General features: G+C 36.6%; 2 protein-coding genes across 2 annotated transcripts; one reads left to right on the top strand and one right to left on the bottom strand.

Moving 5' to 3' along the window:
- Positions 1-7,142: 7,142 nt before the first annotated feature.
- LOC129274779 (uncharacterized) lies at positions 7,143-16,801 on the top strand. Its single transcript, XM_064108740.1, has 8 exons — positions 7,143-7,953; positions 9,170-9,245; positions 9,863-10,075; positions 10,832-11,005; positions 11,444-11,605; positions 11,966-12,062; positions 13,650-13,774; positions 14,317-16,801. The coding sequence occupies exons 1-8, from the start codon at positions 7,900-7,902 to the stop codon at positions 14,922-14,924; spliced, it is 1,509 nt and encodes a 502-aa protein (XP_063964810.1). The 5' UTR covers positions 7,143-7,899; the 3' UTR covers positions 14,925-16,801.
- LOC129274777 (uncharacterized) lies at positions 15,362-25,620 on the bottom strand. The gene is made up of 8 exons (XM_064108741.1): positions 25,419-25,620; positions 24,307-24,468; positions 22,717-22,757; positions 21,989-22,159; positions 21,528-21,660; positions 19,887-20,081; positions 19,044-19,084; positions 15,362-18,313 (listed from the first exon to the last, which is right to left on the bottom strand). Exons 1-8 carry the CDS (start codon positions 25,534-25,536, stop codon positions 18,167-18,169), a joined length of 1,008 nt encoding a protein of 335 aa, XP_063964811.1. The 5' UTR covers positions 25,537-25,620; the 3' UTR covers positions 15,362-18,166.
- Between the last annotated feature and the right edge of the window lie 1,506 nt (positions 25,621-27,126).

Below are 27,126 nucleotides of genomic sequence, written 5' to 3' on the forward strand. Positions count from 1 at the left end.
TGGTCCGTTGCCATGGCAACGGCTTGTTTTTCCCCAGAAAATTAAAAATTTTGATTAAAAAAAGTTGTAGAATATGATATATCTTTAATTTCCCCTAATTTTACAGTGCTTAACAAAGATATTTTGGTGGCTAAATGTGTAAATTACATCTCAAGCCATTGCCATGGCAACCAAATAACATCTAATTTACAAAAATAACATGGTTGTCAAGACAATGGATAGGTGGAAAATACAATCGGAATTGACTTAATCTGTATGCTTAAGTTTTGACCCCCTCATTTGAACAAAAAATACAAAATTGTTCTGCAGGAGTTCTTTATAAAGATAAAATATTATGTTGCTTAGGAAATGCTTGAATTGAATTTAAAAAGGAACAATTTTACAAAGGGCCCGTTGCCATGGCAACAGCTTATTTCCCTCTAGAAAGGTAAAAATATTGATAAAAATGTAGAATACATGTACGGTATGATCATCATTCCATTTTCCCTAATTTCAAGGTACAAATCGAGATATGTTTGTGACTAAATTTATAAATATAACATCTTAAGCCATTGCCATGGCAACCAAATAACATCTAATTTTTTAAAAAAGTGGATGATAAGGTTAAAAACAGGTGAAAGATACAATGAATATTAACTTAATGTGCATTCGTAAGGCCTGACCTACTCAACTAATTTAGGGGAAAATAATACAGTCAGTGTTCTGCATGAACTAATTAAAATAATAAACATTGATGTTGCCTTGGTAATACTTGAATTCAACGATAAATATCAATGTTCCAAATGGCCTGTTGCCATAGCAACGGATCATTTACCCAAGAACAGTAGCAGTTTTGATTTTTAAAAAGGACTGTATAATCTGATTTTTCTTTCATTTCCCTTAACTTTAGGGTAAGAATAGATATGTTTGCTGTTAACATGCAAATAACATATAAATCCATTGTCTTGGCAACCAAGTAACATCTAATTTGAAAAAAATATAACATGGTTGACATGATAATGGACAGGTGGAAAATGCAATTTATAACAATTAACTCAAGGTTTGACCCAGTCATTTAATTTTGAACAAAGATTACAATGTTTCGCATTAGTTCATTAGAATGATGAAATTTGAGGTTTCCTTGGTAATGCTTGAAGTTAATGATAAATATCAATGTTGCAAATGGGCCGTTGCCATGGCAACGACTCTATTTTCCCAAGAAAAGCACCAAATTTGATCGAAAAACAGTTTAAAATCTGCATTTTGTCATAAATTTCCCCTAATTTTAGGATGCAAAGCATAGATATGTTTGCTGTTGATGTACAAATAACTTCAGCCATTGCCATGACAACCAAATAACATCTAATTTCAGTGGCTAGTTACAAGGACAGCCAGTGGCCTGACGTGTCCAAAACCCTAAGACGGCTTCCAAAAATGGAGTTTGAAATGGCTGTTGATATATAAATGGACATATAGGTCATTTCCTATCAATCTGAGATATATGATTTTGGTGTCTAGACCATGGTTTCAATGGTCAAATAATACACTATCACAAGTTGAATGGACAGTCAGTTGTCCATTATATAAAAAAATCCAAGATGGCTTCCAAAAATGGAGTCTAAAATTGCTGTTGCTGCATTAAAAAAGTAGTTTGTTTGATATCCTGGAATATGTTTATGTCATGGTTAAATGGGTCAAATAATACATTAGGACAAGTAACAAGGACAGTCAGTTGTCAAGTTTGTCCAAAAATCCAAGGTGGCTTCCAAAAATGGAATAGCTCCTAATACTAACAAATGGACATATTTCGTGTAATATATGTCAGTAAATACATCATGTACATTTGAACAAGTTACAAGGACAGTCCGTAATCCAGTGTGTCTAAAAATCCAAGATGGCTTCCGACAATTGGAGTCTAATCGGAGTCTGTTACTTAAAAATTGACATAGTTCATTTAAAATCCACCAAGAAAAAATTATTTTGGTGTTCACACTTTGGTTTCAAGGTTTTAAAAATATGTTTAGACTGGTTACAATGATATCCAGTTGTCCATTTTTTCCTAAATATCCAAGAGGATTTTCAAAATGGCATCTAAAATGACTTATATCACTCAGAAATTATCTGAGTTCATACAACATCAACAGGTGAGAAACATTTTTGGTGTCTACACTGTGGTATGAAGGGTCCACTATTACATTAGGACAAGTAACAAGGATGGTTAGTTATCAATTTTGTCCAAAATCCAAGGTAGATTCTAAAATTACATCAATGGGTGCTGTTGCCAACTCATACCTGCTTGCACTTTGTATCATAGTGTAGGCACAAAAATTATTTCTCACAAGTGGATATTACATCCACTTCAAAGTAACAGTTGTTATTTTAGAACCCATTTATGGAAGCCATCTTGGATTTTCAGGCAAAATGGACAATTGTAACCAGTCCCAAAGTATAATTTGATCCTTGAAACCCTAGTGTAGACACCAAAATAATATCACCAGGTGTATTTTTGATGTACTATGTCCATTTTTTAGTAACATTATAACCCCCATTTTTCAAGCCATCTTTGAATTTTTTGACACAATAATGACACCTGACTGTCCTTTCAACTTGACCAAATGTACAGTATTACTTGACCCTTTAAATACTAGTGTAGACACCAAAATCATATCCCCAATGTATATTATTAATGAACTATATTATGTCCATATTGAAGTACCAACAGTCAATTTAGACCCCATTTTGGAGGCCATCTTGGATTTTTTAACATACCAGTCCACTGACTGTCCTCGTAACTTGTTCTAATGCATTAAACTATGGTTTTATGATTATGGTTTAGACATCAAAATCATATTCCCCAGACAGATATTGAACAAACTATGTCCTAATTTATTATTTGACTCTTGAAAATATGGTTTAGACACCAGAATCACATCTCACAGGCGGATATAGAATGAGCTCTGCCAATTTTTAAGTAACAACAGTCAATTTTAGACCCCATTTTGTAAGCCATCTTGCGTTTTTTAACATACCAAACCACCGACTGTCCTTGTAACTTGTCCTAATGCATTACTTGACCCTTTATCAAAGATGGTATTTTAGGGGGAATAAAATGACCCGTTGCCATGGGAACAGAACACACATTTGTAAACATTGATATCAATAAATTCAAGCATATTAAGTTAATTTTATTGTATTTTCCACCTGTCCATTATCTTGTCAGCCATGTTATTTTTTGGGTAAATTATATGTTATTTTATTGCCATGGTAATCCCTTAAGATGTTATTTATACATTAACCAACAGAGATGTACGTGTATGTTTGGCACCCTAAACTTAGTAGAATTGAATGAAAAATAAGATTCTACAAGGTATTTTTTATCGAAGATGGTATTTTAGGGGGAATTAAATGACCCGTTGCCATGGGAACAGAACATACATTTGTAAACATTGATATCAATAAATTCAAGCATTACCAAGGCAACATCAGTTTTTATCATGCTAATGAACTCATGCGGAACACTTACTGTATTTATTTTTTGTTCAAAACTTAATGACTGGTCAAAGTCAAACCTTATGTAGATTAAGTAAATCTTTACTTTACATTCCACCTGTCCATTATCATTACAACTGTGTTAGTTTGTTTTAAAAATTATATCTTAATTGGTTGCCATGGCAATGGCTGAAGATGTTATTTATTTATTAACAGCAAGCATATATATGCTTAGCTCCCTAAAATTGGGGCAAATGAAATAAAAATCAGATTTTACAATTTTTTTGTTTATCAAACATGATACTTTTCTGGGGGGAATGAGCTGTTGCCATGGCTACGGGACATTTGAAACACTAATATTTATCATTAAATTCAAGTATTACCGAGGCAACATAATTTTATTATTCTGATGAACTCATACAGAATTCTTACTGAAATTTTTGTTCGAAATTAAATGACCGGCCAAACCTTTCACATATTGAGTTATTTGTATTTGTATTTTCCACCTGTCCAAAATCTTGTCATCCAAATCATTATTTTTTAGTATTAGATAGTATCTGGTTGCCATGGCAATAGCTTCAGATGTTATTTAAACATTTTGCATCAAACATATCGATGTTTAGCACACAAAGATTAGGGGAAATGCAAGAAAAATCAGATTCTACAGTCCCTTTTTTAATCAATACTGATACTAAATGATCTGTTGCTATGGCAACAGGCCATTTTGAATATTGATATTTATTGTTGAATTCAAGTATTACCAAGGCAACATCAATGTTTATCATTCTAATTTAGTTCATGCAGAACACTGGTTGTATTATTTTCCCCTAAATTAATTGAGTAGGTCAGGCCTTACGAATGCACATTAAGTTAATATTCATTGTATCTTTCACCTGTTTTTAACCTTATCATCCACTTTTTTTAAAAATTAGATGTTATTTGGTTGCCATGGCAATGGCTTAAGATGTTATATTTATAAAATTTAGTCACAAACATATCTCGATTAGTACCTTGAAATTAGGGAAAATGGAATGATGATCTTACTGTACATGTATTTTACATTTTTATCAATATTTTTACTTTTCTACAGGGAAATAAGATGTTGCCATGGCAACGGGTCCTTTGCAAAATTGTTTATTTTTAAATTTAATTCAAGCTTTACCAAGGCAACATTAATTTTTATCTTTATAAAGAACTCCTGCAGAACACTTTCTGTATTTTTTGTTCAAATGAGGGGGTCAAATCTTAAGCATACAGATTAAGTTAATTCCACTTGTATTTTCCACCTGTCCATTGTCTTGTCAAACATGTTATTTTTGTAAATTAGATGTTATTTGGTTGCCATGGCAATGGCTTGAGATGTAATTTACACATTTAGCAACCAAAATATCTTCGATAAGCACTGTAAAGTTAGGGGAAATTAAAGATAAATCATATTCTACAACGTTTTTTTAATCAAAATTTTTACTTTTCTGGGGAAAAACAAGCCGTTGCCATGGCAACGGACCAATTGGAACTTTCTTGATGATCTTGAATATTTCTAAATTTCATATGTATTCAATTGGGAGCCTGAAAATTATCATTTTGGTAATCTATATCATGTTTATTTACTATTTACATGGGAATGCATGTTATTTTGGAGAAATTAATCCGTTGCCATGGCAACGGCCGAAAATGGCATTTATAAATTTACCTCCCATCTTTAAAATAAATCTTACGGCATATACTAATACTTGTGAAAGTTTCATGCTTTAGTCATAATTTGCACAATTGTTCGGCTAATCCGCTCTACTATAAAAGGATTGTTGACAAATCCCCGACACGACAATTTGGGAAATGACCCAATGACGACAATGAAGGGTAGGCCCTATTTGGTCTCCAGAAAAAAGTGGCAAGCACCCCCCCCCCACACACACAGACACAAAAGATCAACCAAATAAAACAGGCCATAACTCCCAAATGAAGGCAGTTTATTTTATTTGGGGGGGGGGGGCCGGGGGGAGTGCCCGGAGGGGCCACTTCCATTGACGAGTGGATACCATGCGCGACCACGGGGTCTTGAAAAGCACCCTAAACACGTATTTTCCATATTCTGAAAATGCACCCCTTAACAAGTATTGGCGTGTGAAACCCTACCCTTAACAAGTATTGGAAATTAACAAATACTATATGGTAAGTATTCCCAGAATTGAGCCCCTAAACAAGTACAGCGATGTATTTTCCATATTCTGAAAATGCACCCCTGAACAAGTATTGGAAACAAAACGATACTCTTGGCAAGTATTCCCCGAAATGAACCCCTAAACAAGTACAGCTATATTTTATTGTTATGTCACGGGTCCGTCGGTCGTTTTACCTTTACACACCATTATTTTGGTTTAGTACGGCCCCACCTTCCACGCCTCGCGCAAATCGGACTCTAAACACGTAGTGTTGGGGAAAAAAGGACATCCTTTATAAAACATTTTGATTTTGTTTCATCATCCCCGCATATTTTACCATAAACACGTATATTTTTCCGAGCGAAATAGATACCATTTTTTTCAATAATTTTGCGTTTTTGACACCCTTATCACGTTACGTACGTAACGTGCCCTATCTTGAAAAAGACATCCTTTTTACGTGTTTTTTTGGTCGCGCATGGTATCCACTCATCAATGTAAGTGGCCCCCCCGGGGGGGGGGGGAGTGGTTGAAATATTACGGAGTACGGGTGCACCGCCCGGCCACCCCTCCCTCGGTGTCGAATTGACGGTTCGGGCCCGTTTGGAGAGAATTACATAATTAGGGAATACTCATGACATTCAACCTTGATTGGCCGGTTATGGCAGTGGCCCCAAAGTAGATCAAAGCCATCGGAACTCGGAGGATATTCCTCATCACTGATACCCTACCTTTTATTTATTTTTTTTATAGGCACTCATTTTCTTTGTTTCTCTGCATATTATGCGTATTCTTGGTGACACTAGCTTTCTCAATTTTCAATTAAATCAAGGAGATGCATTAATTTGGCGAATGCACATCAAACGTGCGGGTTTGATCTTGATCATATATTTTTTATACAAAGAATAATTATGTTCCGATTGTATAGGCCGATGATGCAGGAAGCCATACTGCGCCTTTATGATGATGATGATGATGATGCACAGCATTTGTATTGTCCCATCTGTCAAAGACAGTCAAAGGCCCATTTTTGGAGGAGTCGCCTATTTCATGGGTCGCCTAACTGTGACCCGCAGTTCTCTCCTCCCAGCTTGTTGAATCAGCTAGTTGAAGTCATCTCGCAAAGACCGTTTTGGCTTTGTTTTGACCAGTTTTTGAGAAAAAATGAACTACTTTAGAGATTATATCTGCAGATAATCTCTAAGTTCATATTCTCCCATGGGAGAATATGAACTTATTTATTTTAGTTTATAATAAAGGTATGGTAGGCCTAAAAAATAGAGGAGAGCGCGGGCCAGTCACCGGGCCAGTCAGCCCTTTTTTTTTTTTACTCATTATGGCCTTGATTCCAACCATGTTACCATGACCATGATGACCTCTCGCCAACCTCTGTTATTATACACGAAAACGGTGTGTGTGTGTGTGTGTGTATTTGAGTTTTGTCAGACGGTACAATCAGATATGAACATTTACGTCTGGGACCGACCTTTAACGTCACCATTCGAAACACTCCCCTGGGGAGTGTTTCATCAACATTTTCATCCGACAAGTTGTCAGATCTGACATCTTTCTCTGATGTTGATTGGCTGAGAGGTACTGTTACTATGGTAACTGTCGGATAAAATGGGACTTGTCGGATAAAACGTCCGACAAGTCCTTTCATGAAGCGCCCCCCGGGGCTCGAACCTCGATTTCAAAGGGTCCTGTCTATCGGTAGTTCAAAACGAAACTGAGAAATGCATGCCAATGTAAAAATCACTTGAATACTATACTGTTTGTAGAGTAACTAGACCGTACTTGATATTATGACGTCATTTATTTATTAATGCCGAGCAAACGTTCTATTCAAATATCATTCCATGGCACAAAAAATGGTTAACAATATTATGACAACGACAGTGGTAAAAAGAGCGGTATATATGATATATGCATGCAGAGGATCAAAACTGACGAGAAGCGATTTATGAGAGGAAAACTATACGAAGGCAAGTCGTTCAATATCAATTATTTAAGGATGTGTATACGTTGCCATGGAAGCTGTATGTATCACGAATCATTTTTAATTGGTTCGCTGTTATTACAATTACCATACCCTTACTCTGTGAAACCAGGATCACATATATGCATAAATATACACAGTAATTAATGAATGGTACAGTATACCTGATCATCGATGAGGATATGATCGTACCTTCATGCTTTATATTCATGGACGCCATAAGATCGGTCTATATAGTTTCTGATGGTGTGTGTAACGGAATAACTGATTATGGATGCAGTGAATATGCCTACGCTGGGAACAGTGAGAAATACTAATAAACAGGTAGGAATCGAAATGTTATATCATATATGTTTATATGTTTCACTGTAACACTACCGGTGGCAAACTTCACTGTGCTGATCTATTTGTAGGTATTGTCGCCTTCACATTATCTACCAGTCAGGTCACAATAATTCACAGTGCAAAAAAAAAATAGTAATAATATTCTCTGATTTCTCAGTGACCGTCCCCTTTGACCTTAGCTTGTTTTCATATATCTGTTTGTTTTAGATTATGATGCAGAAATTAACGAAAGTTTTTTTATGATTGCTTTAAACTGGTTTTGTAATTAGGAACTCATGCAAAGTATACCTCTTTAGCGCAGGTCTCTTTTTAAAGGCAACACTTACACTGCACCAAAATGATTTTAAAAATAAGAAGGTATAGCATTTGCTGCGATGAGAACGAGCCCCTTAAAATGGTCGCCCTAAATACTCAATCTGTCTGTGAATGAGTGGTTGTGAAAAAATCTGGTAAAAATCAAATATCTAAAAATTAATGGTGCGTAAAAGAGGTGATGTAATAAGCCACAATAAGCACATGCAGTATGCAAAATATAATAGAGATTATAAATCCTCGGAAAGAGGGTAAAATTTTTGTGAGTAAAGTGTGGACGTTATTGGTAGAGGAATAGGGACAGCAGTCCCTAACCTATATCAAAATACATTACCTTCATGATCTTTGCGGCCATTTTGAATTCTCCTTATTTTCTTATACAACTTAATACGAAAAAAAAAATACTCCAAAACAATCGTTTATTTCTTTTCAATTTTTCATCGAACTGCATCTGTCATCAATAGAAAGTATTAAGTTGGGAAAATGAAATGTAATCATTTTCTGGAGTGAATAAACTATACAGTTTGTGCCATATACCTCACGACGACATTAAGCCTACCTATGTTGTAAACTTTGAAATTCTCCAAAAGATAGGATCGATAAGTCCTATAAAGATCAACCATTTTTAAAACTCTGAAATTGTAGATTTCTTATCGTTCATTTAAACTATTTTCGTCTCTTTCCCTGATCTGAATTTTATTTATTAAAAAAAAAAAATCAAATTTTATTTGGGTTTGATTAAAACATCCTCCAATTTAGGTACTTTGGATGCTACGCGCAAAATAAACCCCCGTTTTCTCAGTATAATTGATCATTTAGAAGAAAAATGAAAATGGTTTACTTATTTCGTCTTTATGTTTTGTCTTTGTATTTTATCTGACAGAATCCAGGCAGAATATTTCTTTGCGACTTCATAATCGCAGTCATATTAGCATTCGACCTATTTTCTAACTGTAAAGGTACGTAGGCCTATATATTATATACAACACAATAAAGTTTAAAAAAACGTGTCTCGTGACTATCTCTTAGTTCCTTTTGAATAAAATAATTCTTACACCATGTTATTATGGGATGTATCATGAGGTTCCTGGTAATCAATGAAATATGATAATGATGATAATCATAATGCTACGCCAGGGAGAGTTCAGACCATTATTAAGTTCAGGGATACAATTCAGGGGCTGATTCAGGCAACTGGACAGGGAGGGGCAAACAATTTCTCACAACAAAAAGCCCCCCCCCCCCGTTGTAAAAAAAAAAACGCTGTTTTCAATTTAAGCACATTGTTAAAGCTCGTCACTCTAACTACTATTGTTCAAAGTTTTAGTTTCAACAATTATTCTTTTAAAAAGTTAATACCTTGTCAACAAAGTTGGCACAATTGTTTAAAAAATTAAACAACTTGTTAGAGTGACGGGCTTAAGCAACGTGGTTATTTTGTTTTTCGATGCAAAAGGGAGGAAGGGGGCGAGTGTGTGCCCCATTTTCCCACGTGATGCACGGTCATGCACCTGACACATACAAAAACTGTCTCCAATGTTAACGATGTCTTTATTACAATCCTTTCTCCATACAGCCCAATGCTCAGATTCTGGGAAAATCGTGGAGTTTTCAAGACCTCATCAAATAAATTGGACAAACAATCCAGATTCATATTTGGGAGATAGCCCATGCTCGTGGAATGTCACCATACCGGGTGTAGGATCAACATGGCGAATTCAAGTTAAAGTGCTTCATATTGATTTACTTTGTTGCAACTGTGAAAAAGAATATTTATTGATAAAAGACGGTAAGGTGTGAGGAGTGTCTGCTTAATTTTTTTTTCTCACCTGCATAGCAGAAGCGAGACAATGCAAAGGCGCCGCTTTTTCGACGGCGGCCTCGTATTCAAATCTTGATCACATAATCAAGAAGGTCAGACGTCATTTAAGTCAATGAACTTTGACCAACGGTCTGATATCATTATACAAGACTTAACCCAAGTGTTGTAATTTAGATTTTTAAAGATAGTGTTTAATATAAATCTTGTCGTTACACCTTTAATTTACAACTCTATTTGTTCATCATAGGTTTTATAGGTTTCAAGGGGATTAAACAGTAGATACAGTAATGACATCAAGAACTATGACTAACTATCCACGTATCCTTTCTTCAACATGTTCAATCCGGAATTTTCGCATTTACTACGGAAAAACTCTCTCCAATGCTTCAACACACCAATTCCTTTGAGAATGCAATCACAATGGAGAGCTGAGACGCTGTTGTAGAAAGTTGGTGGACCGGTGGGACAGCATCGGAATCTCTTGACTCTAGACAACGACATGTTTGCCTTAGTTTGTTCGTCCGGTACAAATCTTTAGACGATCTGCTGTCCCAGTCCACCAACTTTCGACAAAAGCCTCATTGTGAATTGAAATAAAATTTTCAAAGGAATCGATGCGTTGCAAAGAGTTTCCCTATAGTAAATGCGAAAACTACCTATTTTCTGTTTCGACCTCGCCTCTTCCTTTCTACTCTTCACTTTTTTTGTCCATCTCTCTTCCAGGTTCAGAATCGTCTGCTAGGCCCATTGCTGTTTTGTGTGGTGGTCCTGGAGTTGAAAACCCAAACACCCTAACCAGCAGCGGGCCCGCCCTCTACGCTGAGTTTCAGATCGAAGCCGATGATAAGACGACTAGATCCAAAGGATTAGGATACGCACTAGAGTTCCAATACTTTGGTATGACATCGGTATTTTGAATTCGCTCACCTGACAACTTTGATGTGCGAGCAAACTGATCAGTCAAAAATGATACAGAAAACTTTTATTCGAGAATGATCATAACAAAAACTTTGGCCTATATAGGCCTATACAAAAAATATGGGTAGGCATTCACATGGTAAGGTAAATACGGATCTGAAATTAAAATAACTATAATCCCTTATTATTAGAAACACAAAGGGACATAAGCTTTTGTACATGCTGTAGAAAATTATAGCTACAATTGGCATATTCTATTGGAGTAAAAAGACAAAACCATGAAACTTTGATGTAGGGTACTGACTACTGCCCCTCTTCCTCTTAACAAAATGTTTATATATTAAATGGGATAATGAGGGTGTGCTTTAAAGTAGGCCTACTTTTATATTCAGGTTCAAGTATTATCCTTCTGTCTAGATTCGGCAGTATCATGTCCAGTTGGTTGGGCTAGCAGGAATGAATTTTGTTATAAACTCTACCATGAAGTGTTACCATGGCAGAAGGCAGCATCACGGTGTGGATATGACGGAGGATTCCTAACATCTATCTTTGATCGGGATGAAAATGACTTCCTTGTCGGTAAGACCAAACGACTTAAACTTTAATTTTCCCAATGCCAGTCTTCCAATGGACATTTTTGTTGCCATATAAAATTACGCAAATTGTGATAGGACAACAAATAATGAATATGGATACAGCCTTCTTTTGCCAAAGCCATATATTTTGTGCAATGTCATTATTAGAGAGTTGACACCATGCTCTACATTTTCTATAATATTCAAAATGAGTAACAGAACCCAGAAAGATGGGGGGGGGGGGGGCTACAATACATGTTTCTTTCTTCGACCACGTTAAGCCTTTTCTTGACAAGTTCTTGAGAAACATACGTGACTATCATTTACCACCCCACAAAACACATTATCATTTTATTTTTACCAGAAACCTTTGGGTCTGAGACGTCTTTAGCATGGATCGGAATTGACTCTGATGAAAGCAATCACTGGCTTGATGGTTCGAGTTCACTTCATTACACCAAGTGAGTAATTAATCAATTAATGGCAATAAAAGACAGTCCGGACCTTGACCAAATGCACGGTATAGTTGAGCACTAAAGCATATTGTTTACATAATTTTTATCCTTAAAACATATCGTTGAATCTTGATTCCTGGGATGTATGACAACGATAATCAATTTGATTGAAAGACATGCTATAGTGCACATGCGCATGGTATTTTGATCCAACATGGGGGAGGGGGTGTCAAGATCTAAATGCGAGGTCATTAATTTCTCAATTGAAAAGTTCGGTATTCTAGTCTAACTCGGACCTTTACTTTTAATACATTCAGTTTTACCCTTTTCTCCTTTATATCCTCCTTTGCCTTTTCTTCTTCCCATTTGTTTCTTACTCGTAGATATTCTTCCAGAAAACTCGTTTCCATTTTTATTTTACTTTTTTCTTTTTTTTTCTTCTAAAACAGTCAATATGAGCTTGTTATCCTGTTTGAAGCTATTCTAATAAATAAATAAATAAATGACAATTCCTTCTTAATTATGACCACCCCATTCCGATAATGATCTTTGTATTAAAATGCACATGTTCTTATCTTACATTTTTGTTGCGTTATCATTGTTGTATTTGTTATCATTCTGTTCCCTGTATATTTTTATAAGAATTGGATAAAACTTTAAATTGAATTGAATATATTAAAGGACAAGTCCATCCCATCACAAAGTTGATTTGAATAAAAAGAGAAAAATCCAACAAGCATAACACTGAAAACTTTATCAAAATCGGATGTAAAATAAGAAAGTTATGACATTTTAAAGTTTTGCTTAATTAAAAAACAGTTATATTCACATCCTGGTCGGTATGCAAATGAGGAGACCGATGACGTCATCCACTCACTACAATATTTATTTTGTATTTTATTATGTGAAATATTTTAATTTTTTCCTCATTGTCAAGTGAAACAACAATTAATTCCTCACTGAACATGTGGAATTAGCATTGTTTTATACTATATGGTTCAGTCAAGTTGGTCCTTATTGTCAAATCTGTAAAAAATAAAATATTGTATAATTCAAACAATAAAAAACAAAAGAAATAGTGAGTGAGGGGCATCATCGAATGTCTCTTTTGCATATCACTGAGTTGTGCATATCACTGTTTTGTGAAAAAATAAGCGAAACTTTAAAATGTCATAACTCTCTTATTTTACGTCCGATTTTGATGAAATTGTCAGTGTTATAATAGTTTGATTTTTCTCTTTTGATTCAAATCAAATTTTTTCTTGGGTGGACTTGACCTTTAATCGACCTAGTGACTATTAAGACCTACTAGTACTATTGTTACTATACTACTACCTTAATCTCCATGCTATTGATTCTATCATCAGGGATCCGTACACAAAATAATGTTAGCGATTGATCACAAATTTGAAAGGACAGGTTCTTAGTCAGTCTAAATATATAGCATAATCCGCATGCAACGATGATCTTGATTGGCCATTTCATTTAGCGATTAATAGCTAACCTATGTGTGGGGGCCCAGGAGACAACTAGTATTTCACTTCTTATCCATGTGACATTTTAATTATTGCATTCAATATTTCATTTATTTAGTTTCAGATCTAAAAGTTCAAAAGATCCAGATTCGGGTTGTTATATTCTTGAGCTTGGTGAAAGTGGATTATGGTGCATTTCAGACTGTCAACTTCAACAGAAGTTTATATGCAAGAAATCTCAGGGTTTGTGTCAAATTTAATTACCACACTGTAATCCTTTCAAAGTTCTAGATTTATAATGAATTCAATTTTTATTGTTTTTAATGATAGTTTTAGGTTTGAAATTGTCTACCGTATATGATATGTGGTTTACAGTAAAACATGCGAGAATGGCCAGCCGTGTCAGTTGTCTAATAAAATTTGCCAAACATGTGCAAAATATCTATAAATTATTCAAAAACATTTCAGTAGAGTTTTAAAACGTAATGTGTACTATTTAGAATTCATCCCATTTTCTAATCCCGCTGTTCCCTAAATGTCGTTCCTAGGCGGGGGAAAAAACAATTTTGCCTTTTAATGTTAAACTGACTTGCGATTCGATGAACATAGATCATGGTCTGCGTAATAATCCATACTTGAAGTCCATAATTTGTATTAGTTGATTATGATTATTGTAGGATAGTGGGTATAGGGTTTGAATTGTTAGGCCCACTGATCATCTTATCCCTTCAAAATATGCATGTCATATCTGTATTAACATGACTGTATTCTTGTTCAAATCTTAGATGGATCCGGAGGAAGGTACTGGACCGAGGTTATTTATGGCCCTCAAACCAACCCATCGAAACGTGGTCTTAAACCTGGCATCGCTTGGGTACTTATAGTAGTTTTTTTCTTACTCGGAGTTTGCTTCTACGGCAAGCGGGAGAATACGGTCTTTACTATCATGATGGGATGCTTGAAGAGTTTCTTTGAGTGCTGTGTCGACCGGGTAACAGACTGCTTCACACCGTGCACGTTATGTTTTCGACGAATTCGACGTCGGCGTCGCTTCCAGGCTCGGACGACGCGAACAGTTCCCAGCCATCATCGGAGACACCACGAAGCGATGGACAACCCTCCCACATCACAGATCATCACATCGCGATCGACTCCAGTAGAAACGGACGATCATATTACATACAGAGAACGCATGACACCGCCGTCGCCCTCGCCGTCTAGCGATGACGAAGACGCAACTTCGGAGCCGGCTGCACCCCCTTCCTACAGCAATGCCCTGGCACCAAGATTTGACATTTCGTTCATTGACCATAGAACTTCACCCACGACATCGATGAACGACGCAGTACCCACATACGAGTATGCAATGGCCAGAACAGAAACTAATGTTTAGAAATTAATTTCTTGGTGGATTATAAAGTGATTAGAACCAGAGCTCTGGCATCGGCATTCTTTTCTTTTCTTCAGCAGGTCAATAGGCCCGGAAGTCACCGAGGAGAGGGGTGAGGGGCCTTATTCGGACATGGGAAGCGGGCCCGGGTGCTGAGGGTACCCCTGAAGCACCTCCCAAAGACTTTTCCGGGGCTGCTATCCCTTGGAAATAGGGTTGGTATAGAAATGTGACTGTATAGATGTGACCCAAATTTCCTTTAATTTTGGAGTGAAGCCACTCCCCTTTTAATTTGCTTGTCTTATCATGTGGTTAGAGTAGAGTGAAATGCATAGAGAAATACCCTTGCCCCTCCACTTAATAGAGGGTAGATAGTTAATAAAAAAAAATTATTGGGTGAACAATACCTATAATAACAAATAACAGTATAACAATTTCTTGAGCTTTTCTATACTTTTATCAAAATATTTTTTGTCGGGCTGAATTTCACCTTTTGAGCAAATAAATACATCCTGAAACATTTATTGGCATAGTAACACGACATTCGTTGTATTTACTTTGTGTATCCTAAGCATATTTACAGGGGCGCGTGACAAGAATGTAACAATAACCATTATGATTGTTGTTTGCACAGTCAGTGCCCATACACCACTTTCAAATTCGTTACCCTGCCCATGTATTTATATTATCACGGTCTAAAAGAAATACAATTGTATAAAATGATACCATACTGGAAAGAACACAGTGTGTTCACAAAGTGGTCAATGTGAAAAAATATTCACACTGTTAAAATCATCAAAATCAACAATATCAAGATATTTTCACGCTGTGGACACCTCGACAGTATGTGACTGTTCACATGGTCGACTATGTGATTCACATTGTTACAGTGCTCAAATTTAACATTGTGAAAGTGCTTTCACATTGTGTTCCACACTGTGAACATGATCTGTGGTGCACACTGTTGGACCTCGACAGTGTGACTGTTCACAGCGTGTTCATATGGTCAACTATGTGAATATGTGATTCACATTGTTAAAATGCTCAAATTCAACAGTGTGAAGTGGTTTGTAAACAATTTGGAACCAGTGGGATTCGAACCTGCCATCTACTGCTTGCCGGGCAGCGATTCAACCACCAGGCTATTCTGGTTCACGGCTAAGTCACAATGAACTGGAATACGAATACCCTAGATCCTGACTCATTAATGCGCAAATGCATTCCGTCGTGGACAAAAGTAAATAATGAGGCTTTAATAGGAGGTATAATAATCATTTTTAAACAGATTTTCGGCATTACTCCTATGTGTTTAAGATAGCATACTCGATCTGTAATGAAATGAAATATTCTTTCATTCAGTAATGCTCTACTTTTGCGCAAATCCAAATTTACATCACTGCAAAGAATACTTATACTGATTATCCAAGCGTGAAGACAAATGGAATAAAATTATCTGGGAAAAGGTAATCTTTCCAGACATATATAACAATTATGCATTCATGACATATTTTCCCTTAAATTTTGGATTTGTGAGGTGTCAAGTTTTTTTTTACACTGTTTAGTTAATCCTGTTTCATAGACAATGGTGATAATATCATATTATTTTGGTCGCTCGATCGCTACCCTTTCTATCTTTCGAATCGTTCTCACACATTTTCTTCTTAATGACCTGCCACGCCAAAGCCAAATATAAGTCACGTCACTCAAGCATGAGATGTGCTCACTGCTTGGGCGGATCCAAGATTTCGTAGGGGGAGGGCAAATTTGACCTGATTTTGGCGCCCCTGTGTACTTTTCGAAAAATGACGCCCCTCCCCTTATCAATATTATTTCATTGTCACATTAAAAAAAAATGAAGACCTCTTTAATGATGTGTTCATAAAAAAAAAAAAAAATCCATGAATAAACGTAATATCACATTAAAAAAAAGGCGAATGCTTTTTGTTCTAAGCATTTGGGGGTCACGGTACTCTATTCCGAAGACGCAAGCCTCATTAATATCTATATTGGGGTCCAGAACTCTTGCAGCAGCCAAAACACAACGTGACGACGATTTACGATCAACTTTAAGAACAACTGGTGATCCCTTCTTAGGAACCACATCCATGCGAATGGAAATCTGGTTTGCATCACTTCAGGATCACCAGTAGTGGCTCGTAACTTACGAAAACCATTGTAACACTTGTTTCGGGGTTACTGGCTGCCGCCCATGCAGCTGGGATACGTGCATGCACAAGTATGCAAGCTGCGCAGCGACCTTACCAGAAAAATTCCAGCTATCGTCATATTTTGATGGCAGAAAAAACACTTCACGTTGTATATCTAATGTTTCTTTTTTTAGTTTGACCGGAATGATTGATATTTTGCCTTTTTTGAGAACAAAAAAAATCATTTTTGGACAAAAGAATTCGATAGATGACACCGACACGGTCCGTGAAAAAGTTTATAACAGAGTTGGTATGCCTCTTTGAAACTCATTTAAAGACATCAAATTCATTAAATATGTGTTAACATGTAGTTTTATTTTAGTAATATTTCATAATAATAATAATAATATAGGGTATTTATATTGCGCACATATCCACCTTGTTAGGTGCTCAAGGCGCTCCTATATTACCCGGCTAAGCTAGGCGTTCATAGCGCACACAGCTTTTTAAGGAATTACTTCCTACCGGTACCCATTTACCTCACCTGGGTTGAGTGCAGCACATTGTGGTTCAGTTTCTTGCCGAAGGAAATTACGCCATGGCTGGGATTCGAACCCACGACCCTCTGTTTCAAAGTCCGAAGACTAATCCACTGGGCCACAACGCTCCACATGTATCATGTATGCTCTTGATCAGCAATTTTCTGTATTTTCACTGTGAGGCTCTGTGGGATTTGTTAAATGTCTCGGTCTGGATTGTATAGCCAGCACAAAACATTTGTGACATGAGATCTCTGCTCTCCTATGTTAGACACTCAATGACGTCATCCTCAAACCCTCGAAAACAACTCCCAGCTTCCGGGTTCGTATCAATCTGAGAAGTGTTTATAAAATCATTTTTAAATTGATTGTCATTGATCTTTATGATCAATAAAGTATAGAATTACCCTCTTCATAATTTAAGCTTTAATTTTATACACATTTTGTGATTGGCAATAAATGTCAACTTGAAGATTCGAATGATGCGAATACAGCGGGCGTGAACGCGTGATTGCAGTAAAAGAGTTTCTTCTGCCCGATCTCGTATCTCAGAATCATTTCAGAGATTGAAGAAGAATATTTCCCATTTGTGTTCAGATTCTGTCATGTCGGTGGTGCCTTGAAGAGATTTAAAGAGCGATTTTGAAACATCGTTCCCATCGGCTATGATGAAGAAAATCCCGTCACTCCTATATCTCTGACAGGTCTGCATTGAAAAAAAAAACAGAGAAATAATTAAATGAAATACTCAATTTTCAGCAATTTATTCTATTTCATAACTATAAGTAGAGGTAATATCCAATATGCAAAGTGCAAGTACAAATAACTCAATCATAAGAACAGAAGTTAGTATCAATCTTTTACATTTACAATGATATTTCAATATAAATATTTACAAAATATAGCATTTAAATCATTTTTATAATACAATACCATGAAATCGAAAGGGAAGGAGACCAACTAAAAAGCACTGAGCTTGTAGAGCTTTACTTGGGTAACACAAAATAAATAAATTTAGTATTAGGAGCTGATAAGGGCGAGTAAAATTAGCTGAAAACCTCTAACTAAAAGAAATAATATACAGTCAATAACCAATGAATGTGTTGGAAATTTTTTAGATATTTTGCTGTGAACAGGATGAATTTCCACGAATGCAGATCTACTATACATCTCATGCAACTTTACTTGATAATGTAATTTCAATTCTCTGTTTTCTTTTTGTTAAAACGACCTTTACATTTTACTGTTTCTATACTGCAACATAATATCGGCAATCCTGTGTTTGACCACCACATTTGTTTCTATTTTCATGATTGTCATCTGCTAATAACCCCCCAATCCCCAACTTCCTCTTCCACAACGTTTTATCAGTCAATCGCTTCCTTTGTGATATAACACACATATAAACTTCGCAAACTTTTCTTTACAAGTCTCACCTTAATCAATCCACGGACAAGCGCTTTAGAGAGTCCTTTACCTGGAAATATAATATGAAATATAAATGATATAATAATAAAAAAATAATAAAACTAATACGATGACTTGTATAGCGCGCCACTATCTGACTATATACATGTACGTGCATTTGGATATTGTCTATTCACAGGATTAATTACGTTACTCGTATACGTGGTAAAGAGGAGCGGTCCAAGTCGTGACCCTTGAGGGACCCGTTTAGAAAATAGAAATTGTTTAATACTGCACCATCAAGTAAAACGTTTTGCTGTCTGTTTGAAAGATATGATTCATTCGATGAGAGAATATGAACACCTAAGTTAAAACAAGAGTGTAGTATGTCTAACAGCACTTAAAGCTAATAGTACCAGAAATATTACTTTGTATGTCCACGGCCAATATAAGGTATTTTTTTATTATCCCGATCATTGCCGTCTCTGTTCTACGATATTTTCTGTATGCTAACAATGAATTATAGCATTTAGGAGTTGCTGGATTTGGTGAACAGCAGCTCCTAAAGTATATCATGTCTAAATTGGTAAATAATTAAAGCCCTATTATATGCCCCAGTCGTAATTGAATGGAGTTATATTCAACTTTTTTTTTTAACTAGGGGAAAATATCCGAAAAGTATCTGTCAAATAAATTGGTTTTGCGAATATATGTCAGACCTAAAATGATAGTAATGACTTTAAATTTCGACAAAGACTTCCAAGCTGTTATTTGTCATTTGACGGGATTTTTTTTTCGATTCATTTGCTGAATCTGTTCCTTAATCTGTCGTGCGTGGCGGTGTAAAAAACTTGCTAGTTTAAAGCACTTACCCCTGTGAGCTGGATTAACAGTGAGACCGTGAAGTATATAGGTCTTTCCTTTCAAAGCATTATATAACGTGGAGTAGAGCACACAACCAACGATGTCGCGAATCGACGTCATTCCATCACTATCAACACAACGTAGATGTTCCAAGACAACTGCTCCGTATTTATCATCGGCTAAAAGGGCGTTTCGTTCCAAGTCTGAAAAACAACGGGGAAGATGTGTCATTATATGTCTGTATCTCTCTGAAAGTTTTGCCCTTCCGGGTCAAAGGGATCAAGATGGTTCCAAGATGAGCCCCCTTGGAAATATGCGAATCATCGGATGGGCTCTATTTCGGTCCAATATGTCACAGAGCCAACTTACTACCCATAAGAAACCCATACTCATCTTGGGGCCCAGGAGGACACCACGGTGAAAATTGAACGCTCTTAAAATGTTGGGCAACATATTGTCCACACAACAATTGGTTAAAAAAAATGTATTCAGAGCTGGGTAGTTTTCACCCAAAACACACATTATCATGATTATTGGTTTAAAACTACCCAGAATTGGATTGAGTTTTAACCAATATTTGTGGACGGTATGTTGCCCAACATTTTTAAGAGTGAATATGGGTACCGCACGGGCACCTAGCTGGACCGCATGGTACTCATTTCGATACCATTACGGAGGACCTTTAATTACTGTGGCCATGAACTATTGGAAATGAGTTTACCCATTTTTAGGACCAAGATTGGTAACTTGGATGGAATAGACAGCCAAACTGGGCCTGTAGACCGGATGATAAATCATTATGAATTATGGAATTTCAGACACCATCTTGCAATTAACCACTTTCGAGGATCTTAAGTGTTCAGTTATCGCGGTTAAGTATGACAAAGATCCATTTAAAAAGCATTTGTTGGCGACGCTGGGGATTAAGAGTTAGCAATCATTTTGAAAACTATCGTACGGGCCACCCGCACACTGTCGTTACAAGGTGGACACCACGTACATGACTCGTATTTTCAAAATAGACCCTATACAAATAAATACTTCGATTTTGATCTCTGAGTATCCTGAGCAGGTATTCTGTCGTGTTTTTTCATCCTAGTAATGCTTCAAATATTTCATTTTGATGACAGGGTTGAAAGAGTATACCTATTACCTGATTTCGCACCATTTGATACCCTTCTTACTGTACAAGTAGACAATGACTGGCCATTAAAAATCATAACCGCGGGTCCAAGGTTGGGGGTACTATAAGGCACGGTCGCACCCCATGAAAATAAATAAATAAATAGATAGATAAATAAATAAATAAATAAAATGCTTTATGTGTTCATTTCCATGGGGTTTCTAAGTTTTGTTATTGATGAAGCAAAGATAACATAATTATGATAATTGAACATTTCATGCAACGAGAGCAGGATGTTATAAAACGTTTTTACTGTGCTTAATAACGTATCAATGTTGCGATATGATCTCTATTCTTTGGTATAATTTTGTATGACCAAATCCTATTTGAGCGGTAAGGATTTATACAAACATTGATCGGATATACCTTTGAATCAAAATGTTACAGAATCGATTTGTAAGCCTATTTAATTAAGGACTACGATTTATCCTTGAGAAATCCCATCCGTTATGGTATTGTTACTCACAATTTCGTATAACAGTCCCTTGCCCCAGAATTCCATGTGTTTCCATCGACTCTTCTACCAGATGACAGACTCTATCTCGTTCTTCATGATCTTGAAGTATACCATCTCGAATAGCGTAATTTGTATTGTTTATCTAGTTTAAGACACAGCATACTTAAACGGTAACAAAACGACTATGTCAACTTCTTTATACATATACATGTATATATATTATCATTATTCATCATTATTATTATTATTATCATCATCTCAGTATCATTATTATTGTTATTGTTAAATTTATATATCAAAATAATTGTACTATTGTAGTCCTGAGTGGACGTATATATATATAGACTGAGTTAAGCGGCCCTTTCCAAAGTCCCAAATTCACAACCAATCACCATCAGTACTATCAGTATCCTCATCACTATTATAATGCTCACAATCTTCAACATTTTCAAGAACCATCTAACAAATACCTCATAATCTGATCCTGTTGAATATTGGCTTTGCATGAACCAAAAATGTAGATGTCCCTGTCCGGTTGGTTTTGTGTTTCTACAATTTTCTGCTTTTAATACTTGAAGGGTTGATAGATCGTTTCCATTCACTATCGTTGTCAATGTATTCGCCTTTTCTTCGAAACATATCTAGAATTTAAACAGAATATGAAATTGGATAGGCCAAGGAATATTGACAGGATAACTGCATCTTCAACGTTGTGCCATCGTCGCATTTCTATCTACCGGCTTACCAACTTAATACATTTCCAACTTGCCCCCAACACTCCAATTAACTACTACATGTACTACTACTACTACTACTACTACTACTACTACTACTCCCCGTACTTCTGCTTCTTCTACTACTACTTCTATTACTACTGCTGCTACTTTTACTACTACTACTACTACTGCTGCTGCTGCTGCTGCTGCTACTACTACTACTACTACTACTATCACTACTACTGAAACTTCTACTGCTTCTAAATCTTCTTCTTTTTCTTCTTCTTCTTCTACTTCTTGTACAGCTATTGTTATTTCTACTATAATTCGATTTCTTCTCACCATTCTTACTTTTCTTTTGGCCTAAATATGAGAACCATGAATACTGACACACAAGAAATGAGAAATGAAATTCAAATTTCAACGTTATATATTGATCTTCAAATATAATTATAATGTAAGAAATCTTGATTAATTCTTACTCTTTTTACTGTCTGAATCACTTTTCTTTCCACTTCTTGACCTGTAAATGTAAAACAGAATGTGAGGAAAGTTTATGCGGGAAATGGTGAGATGGGAATCCCCTTCTACGATCCCAAGAGTTCACTTTTCCCTCACTGGTTAGGAACCTACAATCCTGTATCGGGGAGTCACGAGCCCGGGGGGGGGGGGCACTTACATTGACGAGTGGATACCATGCGCGACCAAAAAAAAAAACACGTAAAAAGGATGTCTTTTTCAAGATAGGGCAGGTTACGTACGTAACGTGATAAGGGTGTAAAAAACACTGAAATAATGAAAAAGGGGTTTTTTTTCGCTAGGAAAGCTACGTGTTTAGGGTCGAATTTGCGAGGGTATACAAAATTAAGACTAAAATGTTTAATAAAGGATGTACTTTTTGCCCAAAGAGTCAACACTACGTGTTTAGAGTACGATTTGCGCGAGGTGTGGGAGGTGGGCTGTACCCAAGGATGTAGGTAAAGGTAAAACCGACGACCGACGTCCGTGACATCCCGGGGGCCACTTACATTGACGAGTGAATACCATGCGCGACCAAAAAACACGTAAAAACGATGTCTTTTTCAAGATAGGGCACGTTACGTACGTAACGTGATAAGGGTGTCAAAAACACAAAAATAATGAAAAAAGGGTTTTTATTTCGCTAGGAAAGTTACGTGTTTAGGGTAAAATTTGTGGGGATGATAAAACAAAATTAAAATGTTTTATAAAGGATGTCCTTTTTGCCCCAATACTACGTGTTTAGAGTCCGATTTGCGTGAGGTGTGGAAGGTGGGGCCGTACTAAACCAAATGGTGTGTAAAGTTAAAACCGACGACCGACGGACCCGTGACATAACAATAAAATATCGCTGTAATTGTTTAGGGGTTCATTTCAGGGAATACTTGTCAAGAGTATCGTTTTTTTGTCCAATACTTGTTAAGGGTAGGGTTTCACACGCCAATAATACTTGTTAAGAGGTGCATTTTCAGAATATGGAAAATACGTGATTAGTGTGCTTTTCGCGCATGGTATCCACTCGTCAATGGAAGTTGCCCCCCCCCCGGGGGGTCACGAGGCAGACCTCGAAAACAATTATATGGCATTGACCTTGACTTTGGCAATCTAGTCCTTGGTCTTGGCCTTGAAGGTCGGAGGTCCTTGGTAGTGTGCCCCTGTAAGTCTTCCGATGAGGCCAGGAATATTTCACTAATAAGAAGGTCATAAAAGGTCAGTTGACTACTGGATAAATAAAATGACCACCCGATATATTTTTTAATGGAAAATTACTTGTATAGTTGCATTGCCCGGCCGTCTTTGGTATTGGCGTTGACGTCATCAATTCTTTGACTGTAGGGACATTGATATCGAGATTTTGGCCTAAGACTCATCCCCAGCTTTGACCCTAACACTGTTATAATTATGCACATCGTATACATGGTATGTGTCTTCTGTGCAATATCCACCCCCTTGCACTTGCGCCATGTGCTATGCTAATTATTAAAATTGGAAAATAAACTGTAAATCGTCATAATTTTTCCTAGTTTAAAATCTGTAGGAAAGGAGACACGAACTTTTGAAAGGATGTCTGATGTAGCAACAGTGAAGATGTCTCCATTCTCCGGAGAGAAAGCTAAACCCCGTAGATATAAATGCACACCCGACTAATTGCTTCTCAGATTTATTCTCAATAACCAGAGCCTGGAACAGCTTCTGCTTGAAATGCTCCAAGAAACCTGAAGAAAATCAGTGATCGGAAAAATACAGGGAAAATGGTTAGAATTATGGAACAAATACAAAGAAATATATATCATAATTACCAAGATAAAGACACGATAACTGTCTTAAAATGTAATATATCTCTACTATACTGTTACTAGTCTACAATTCCTTCCAAGCTTATGATTCTTCCACTATACTACTGCTATATATACATACTACAAATATATTCTAATATACTACTACTGCTATTACTAATATACTACTACTACTACTACTACTACTACTACTACTACTACTACTACTACTACTACTACTACTACTACTACTACTACTACTCCTACTACTACTAGTAGTAGTAGTAAACTACTACTACTACTACTACTACTACTACTACTACTACTAGTAGTAAACTACTACTACTACTACTACTACTACTGATGGATTTGCTGCTGCTGTTACTACTATACTACATGATATGACCGAAACACGTTCATGTTAATTTACAGGAGTTGGACTTTGTACTCTAGATCGAATAGCATTGATAACGTAATAAGTGCATTTACTTTATGACTCTATTTATGCTAAAAATCATATCTTTCCTGTGTAGCAGGGACAAAACCGGCATTACAATCCTTAGGGTCTATAGTCCACTCCACAGTGCTAATATCTATAAACATACCCATACAATATGGATATTGTCTTTAAAATAATCTAGTTGATATTCTCTTTGCAGAAGGCTATCAATACTTAAAACATGTATCTTGAGTGTTCCACAGTGAAACTCTATGAACCAATACACATGTGCACACACATAATTATCTCAAAAGTACTTTAAATATTATATTCATAGACCATTTACAGTTGTATAAAGGTTGAGGTGATGAATAAATGTAACATTAATCATTAGCAAATTTTTAAATACGTCAAAAAAGTATCGAAATAAATCCTAGTCATTTACACTTACTTTGTTTTGAATTCCCAAATTGTTTTTCCAAACCTTCAGCTTTGACATATTCATTGAGAAACTCGTACAGGACTTCGCCCTCAGACTCGGTCGCTAGACGAATCGTATTCAGGTCCATTACTATTTTTTAACGTATTTGTTGGGGGTTTTGCCAGACTGGTTATCCCTTTCAAACCCAAAGTAGAATAGCCCTTCTCCAGACAAGATGGAATTCAAATATTTACATTGCTTATTCAGTCATTGGGGGCGTACATGGATCATGATGTGACTTCAACAATTTAGTTGAACCCAATTTGTCAAACATCAAATTCAAAGTTTTATACTGACATAGGCGGGGTTTCAGTTCTATATTATAATTACGGATAGGAAGTGGAGGATACATGGTATATATATATATATATATATATATATATATATATATATATATATATGTGTGTGTAAAGTTATACATGTACAACAGCATTGGCAACTCTTTTTATTTAAATATTGTAAAGAAATGGATGAATAGAACAATGGTAGGCGTAGCTTAAATCAAAGTTCCCCAGAGCTATCTACCCTTTGGAAAAATTGGTGATGCCGAAAAAATGTCTCTGCCGGGAATCGAACCCGGGCCCCCAGCTTTGAACGCCGGTGCCTTAACCACTAGACCACAGAGACGGGTTAGTGGCTAGGGCGACCCCGATCCGATTGACCGTCAGATAGACAGATTTTCGATACTACACCAATTATAATTTCCTTTGTCGGGTGAAGGTGGGTTTTGAACAATGACAAGCCGCCATGCCTCAGCTGGATCAAAGCTATTGCTTTGATACAGTACACGTATGGGAGAAAGTATACAAATGTGTAAAGTTATACATGTACAACAGCATTGGCAACTCTTTTTATTTAAATATTGTAAAGAAATGGATGAAGAGAACAATGGTAGGCGTAGCTTAAATCAAAGTTCCCCAGAGCTATCTACCCTTTGGAAAAATTGGTGATGCCGAAAAAATGTCTCTGCCGGGAATCGAACCCGGGCCCCCAGCTTTGAACGCCGGTGCCTTAACCACTAGACCACAGAGACGGGTTAGTGGCTAGGGCGACCCCGATTGTTCAAATTGTTCAAAACCCACCTTCACCCGACAAAGGAAATTATAATTGGTGTAGTATCGAAAATCTGTCTATCTGACGGTCAATCGGATCGGGGTCGCCCTAGCCACTAACCCGTCTCTGTGGTCTAGTGGTTAAGGCACCGGCGTTCAAAGCTGGGGGCCCGGGTTCGATTCCCGGCAGAGACATTTTTTCGGCATCACCAATTTTTCCAAAGGGTAGATAGCTCTGGGGAACTTTGATTTAAGCTACGCCTACCATTGTTCTATTCATCCATTTCTTTACAATATTTAAATAAAAAGAGTTGCCAATGCTGTTGTACATGTATAACTTTACACATTTGTATACTTTCTCCCATACGTGTACTGTATCAAAGCAATAGCTTTGATCCAGCTGAGGCATGGCGGCTTGTCATTGTTCAAAACCCACCTTCACCCGACAAAGGAAATTATAATTGGTGTAGTATCGAAAATCTGTCTATCTGACGGTCAATCGGATCGGGGTCGCCCTAGCCACTAACCCGTCTCTGTGGTCTAGTGGTTAAGGCACCGGCGTTCAAAGCTGGGGGCCCGGGTTCGATTCCCGGCAGAGACATTTTTTCGGCATCACCAATTTTTCC

Source organism: Lytechinus pictus, chromosome 13, assembly GCF_037042905.1.
Source record: "Lytechinus pictus isolate F3 Inbred chromosome 13, Lp3.0, whole genome shotgun sequence".
In the NCBI taxonomy this organism is placed as follows: domain Eukaryota; kingdom Metazoa; phylum Echinodermata; class Echinoidea; order Temnopleuroida; family Toxopneustidae; genus Lytechinus; species Lytechinus pictus.

Excerpts from the sequence above, each read along its gene's own strand:
- LOC129274779 (XM_064108740.1), top strand. The coding sequence starts at position 7,900 with ATGGATGCAGTGAATATGCCTACGCTGGGAACAGTGAGAAATACTAAT. Across the intron at positions 10,076-10,831 it reads ATATTTATTGATAAAAGACG|GTTCAGAATCGTCTGCTAGG; the intron begins GTAAGGTGTGAG and ends TCTCTCTTCCAG. Across the intron at positions 11,606-11,965 it reads TGAAAATGACTTCCTTGTCG|AAACCTTTGGGTCTGAGACG; the intron begins GTAAGACCAAAC and ends TATTTTTACCAG.
- LOC129274777 (XM_064108741.1), bottom strand. The coding sequence starts at position 25,536 with ATGGACCTGAATACGATTCGTCTAGCGACCGAGTCTGAGGGCGAAGTC. Across the intron at positions 22,758-24,306 it reads CATCAGACATCCTTTCAAAA|GTCAAGAAGTGGAAAGAAAA; the intron begins GTTCGTGTCTCC and ends TTACATTTACAG. Across the intron at positions 19,085-19,886 it reads TGTTAATCCAGCTCACAGGG|GTAAAGGACTCTCTAAAGCG; the intron begins GTAAGTGCTTTA and ends TTATATTTCCAG.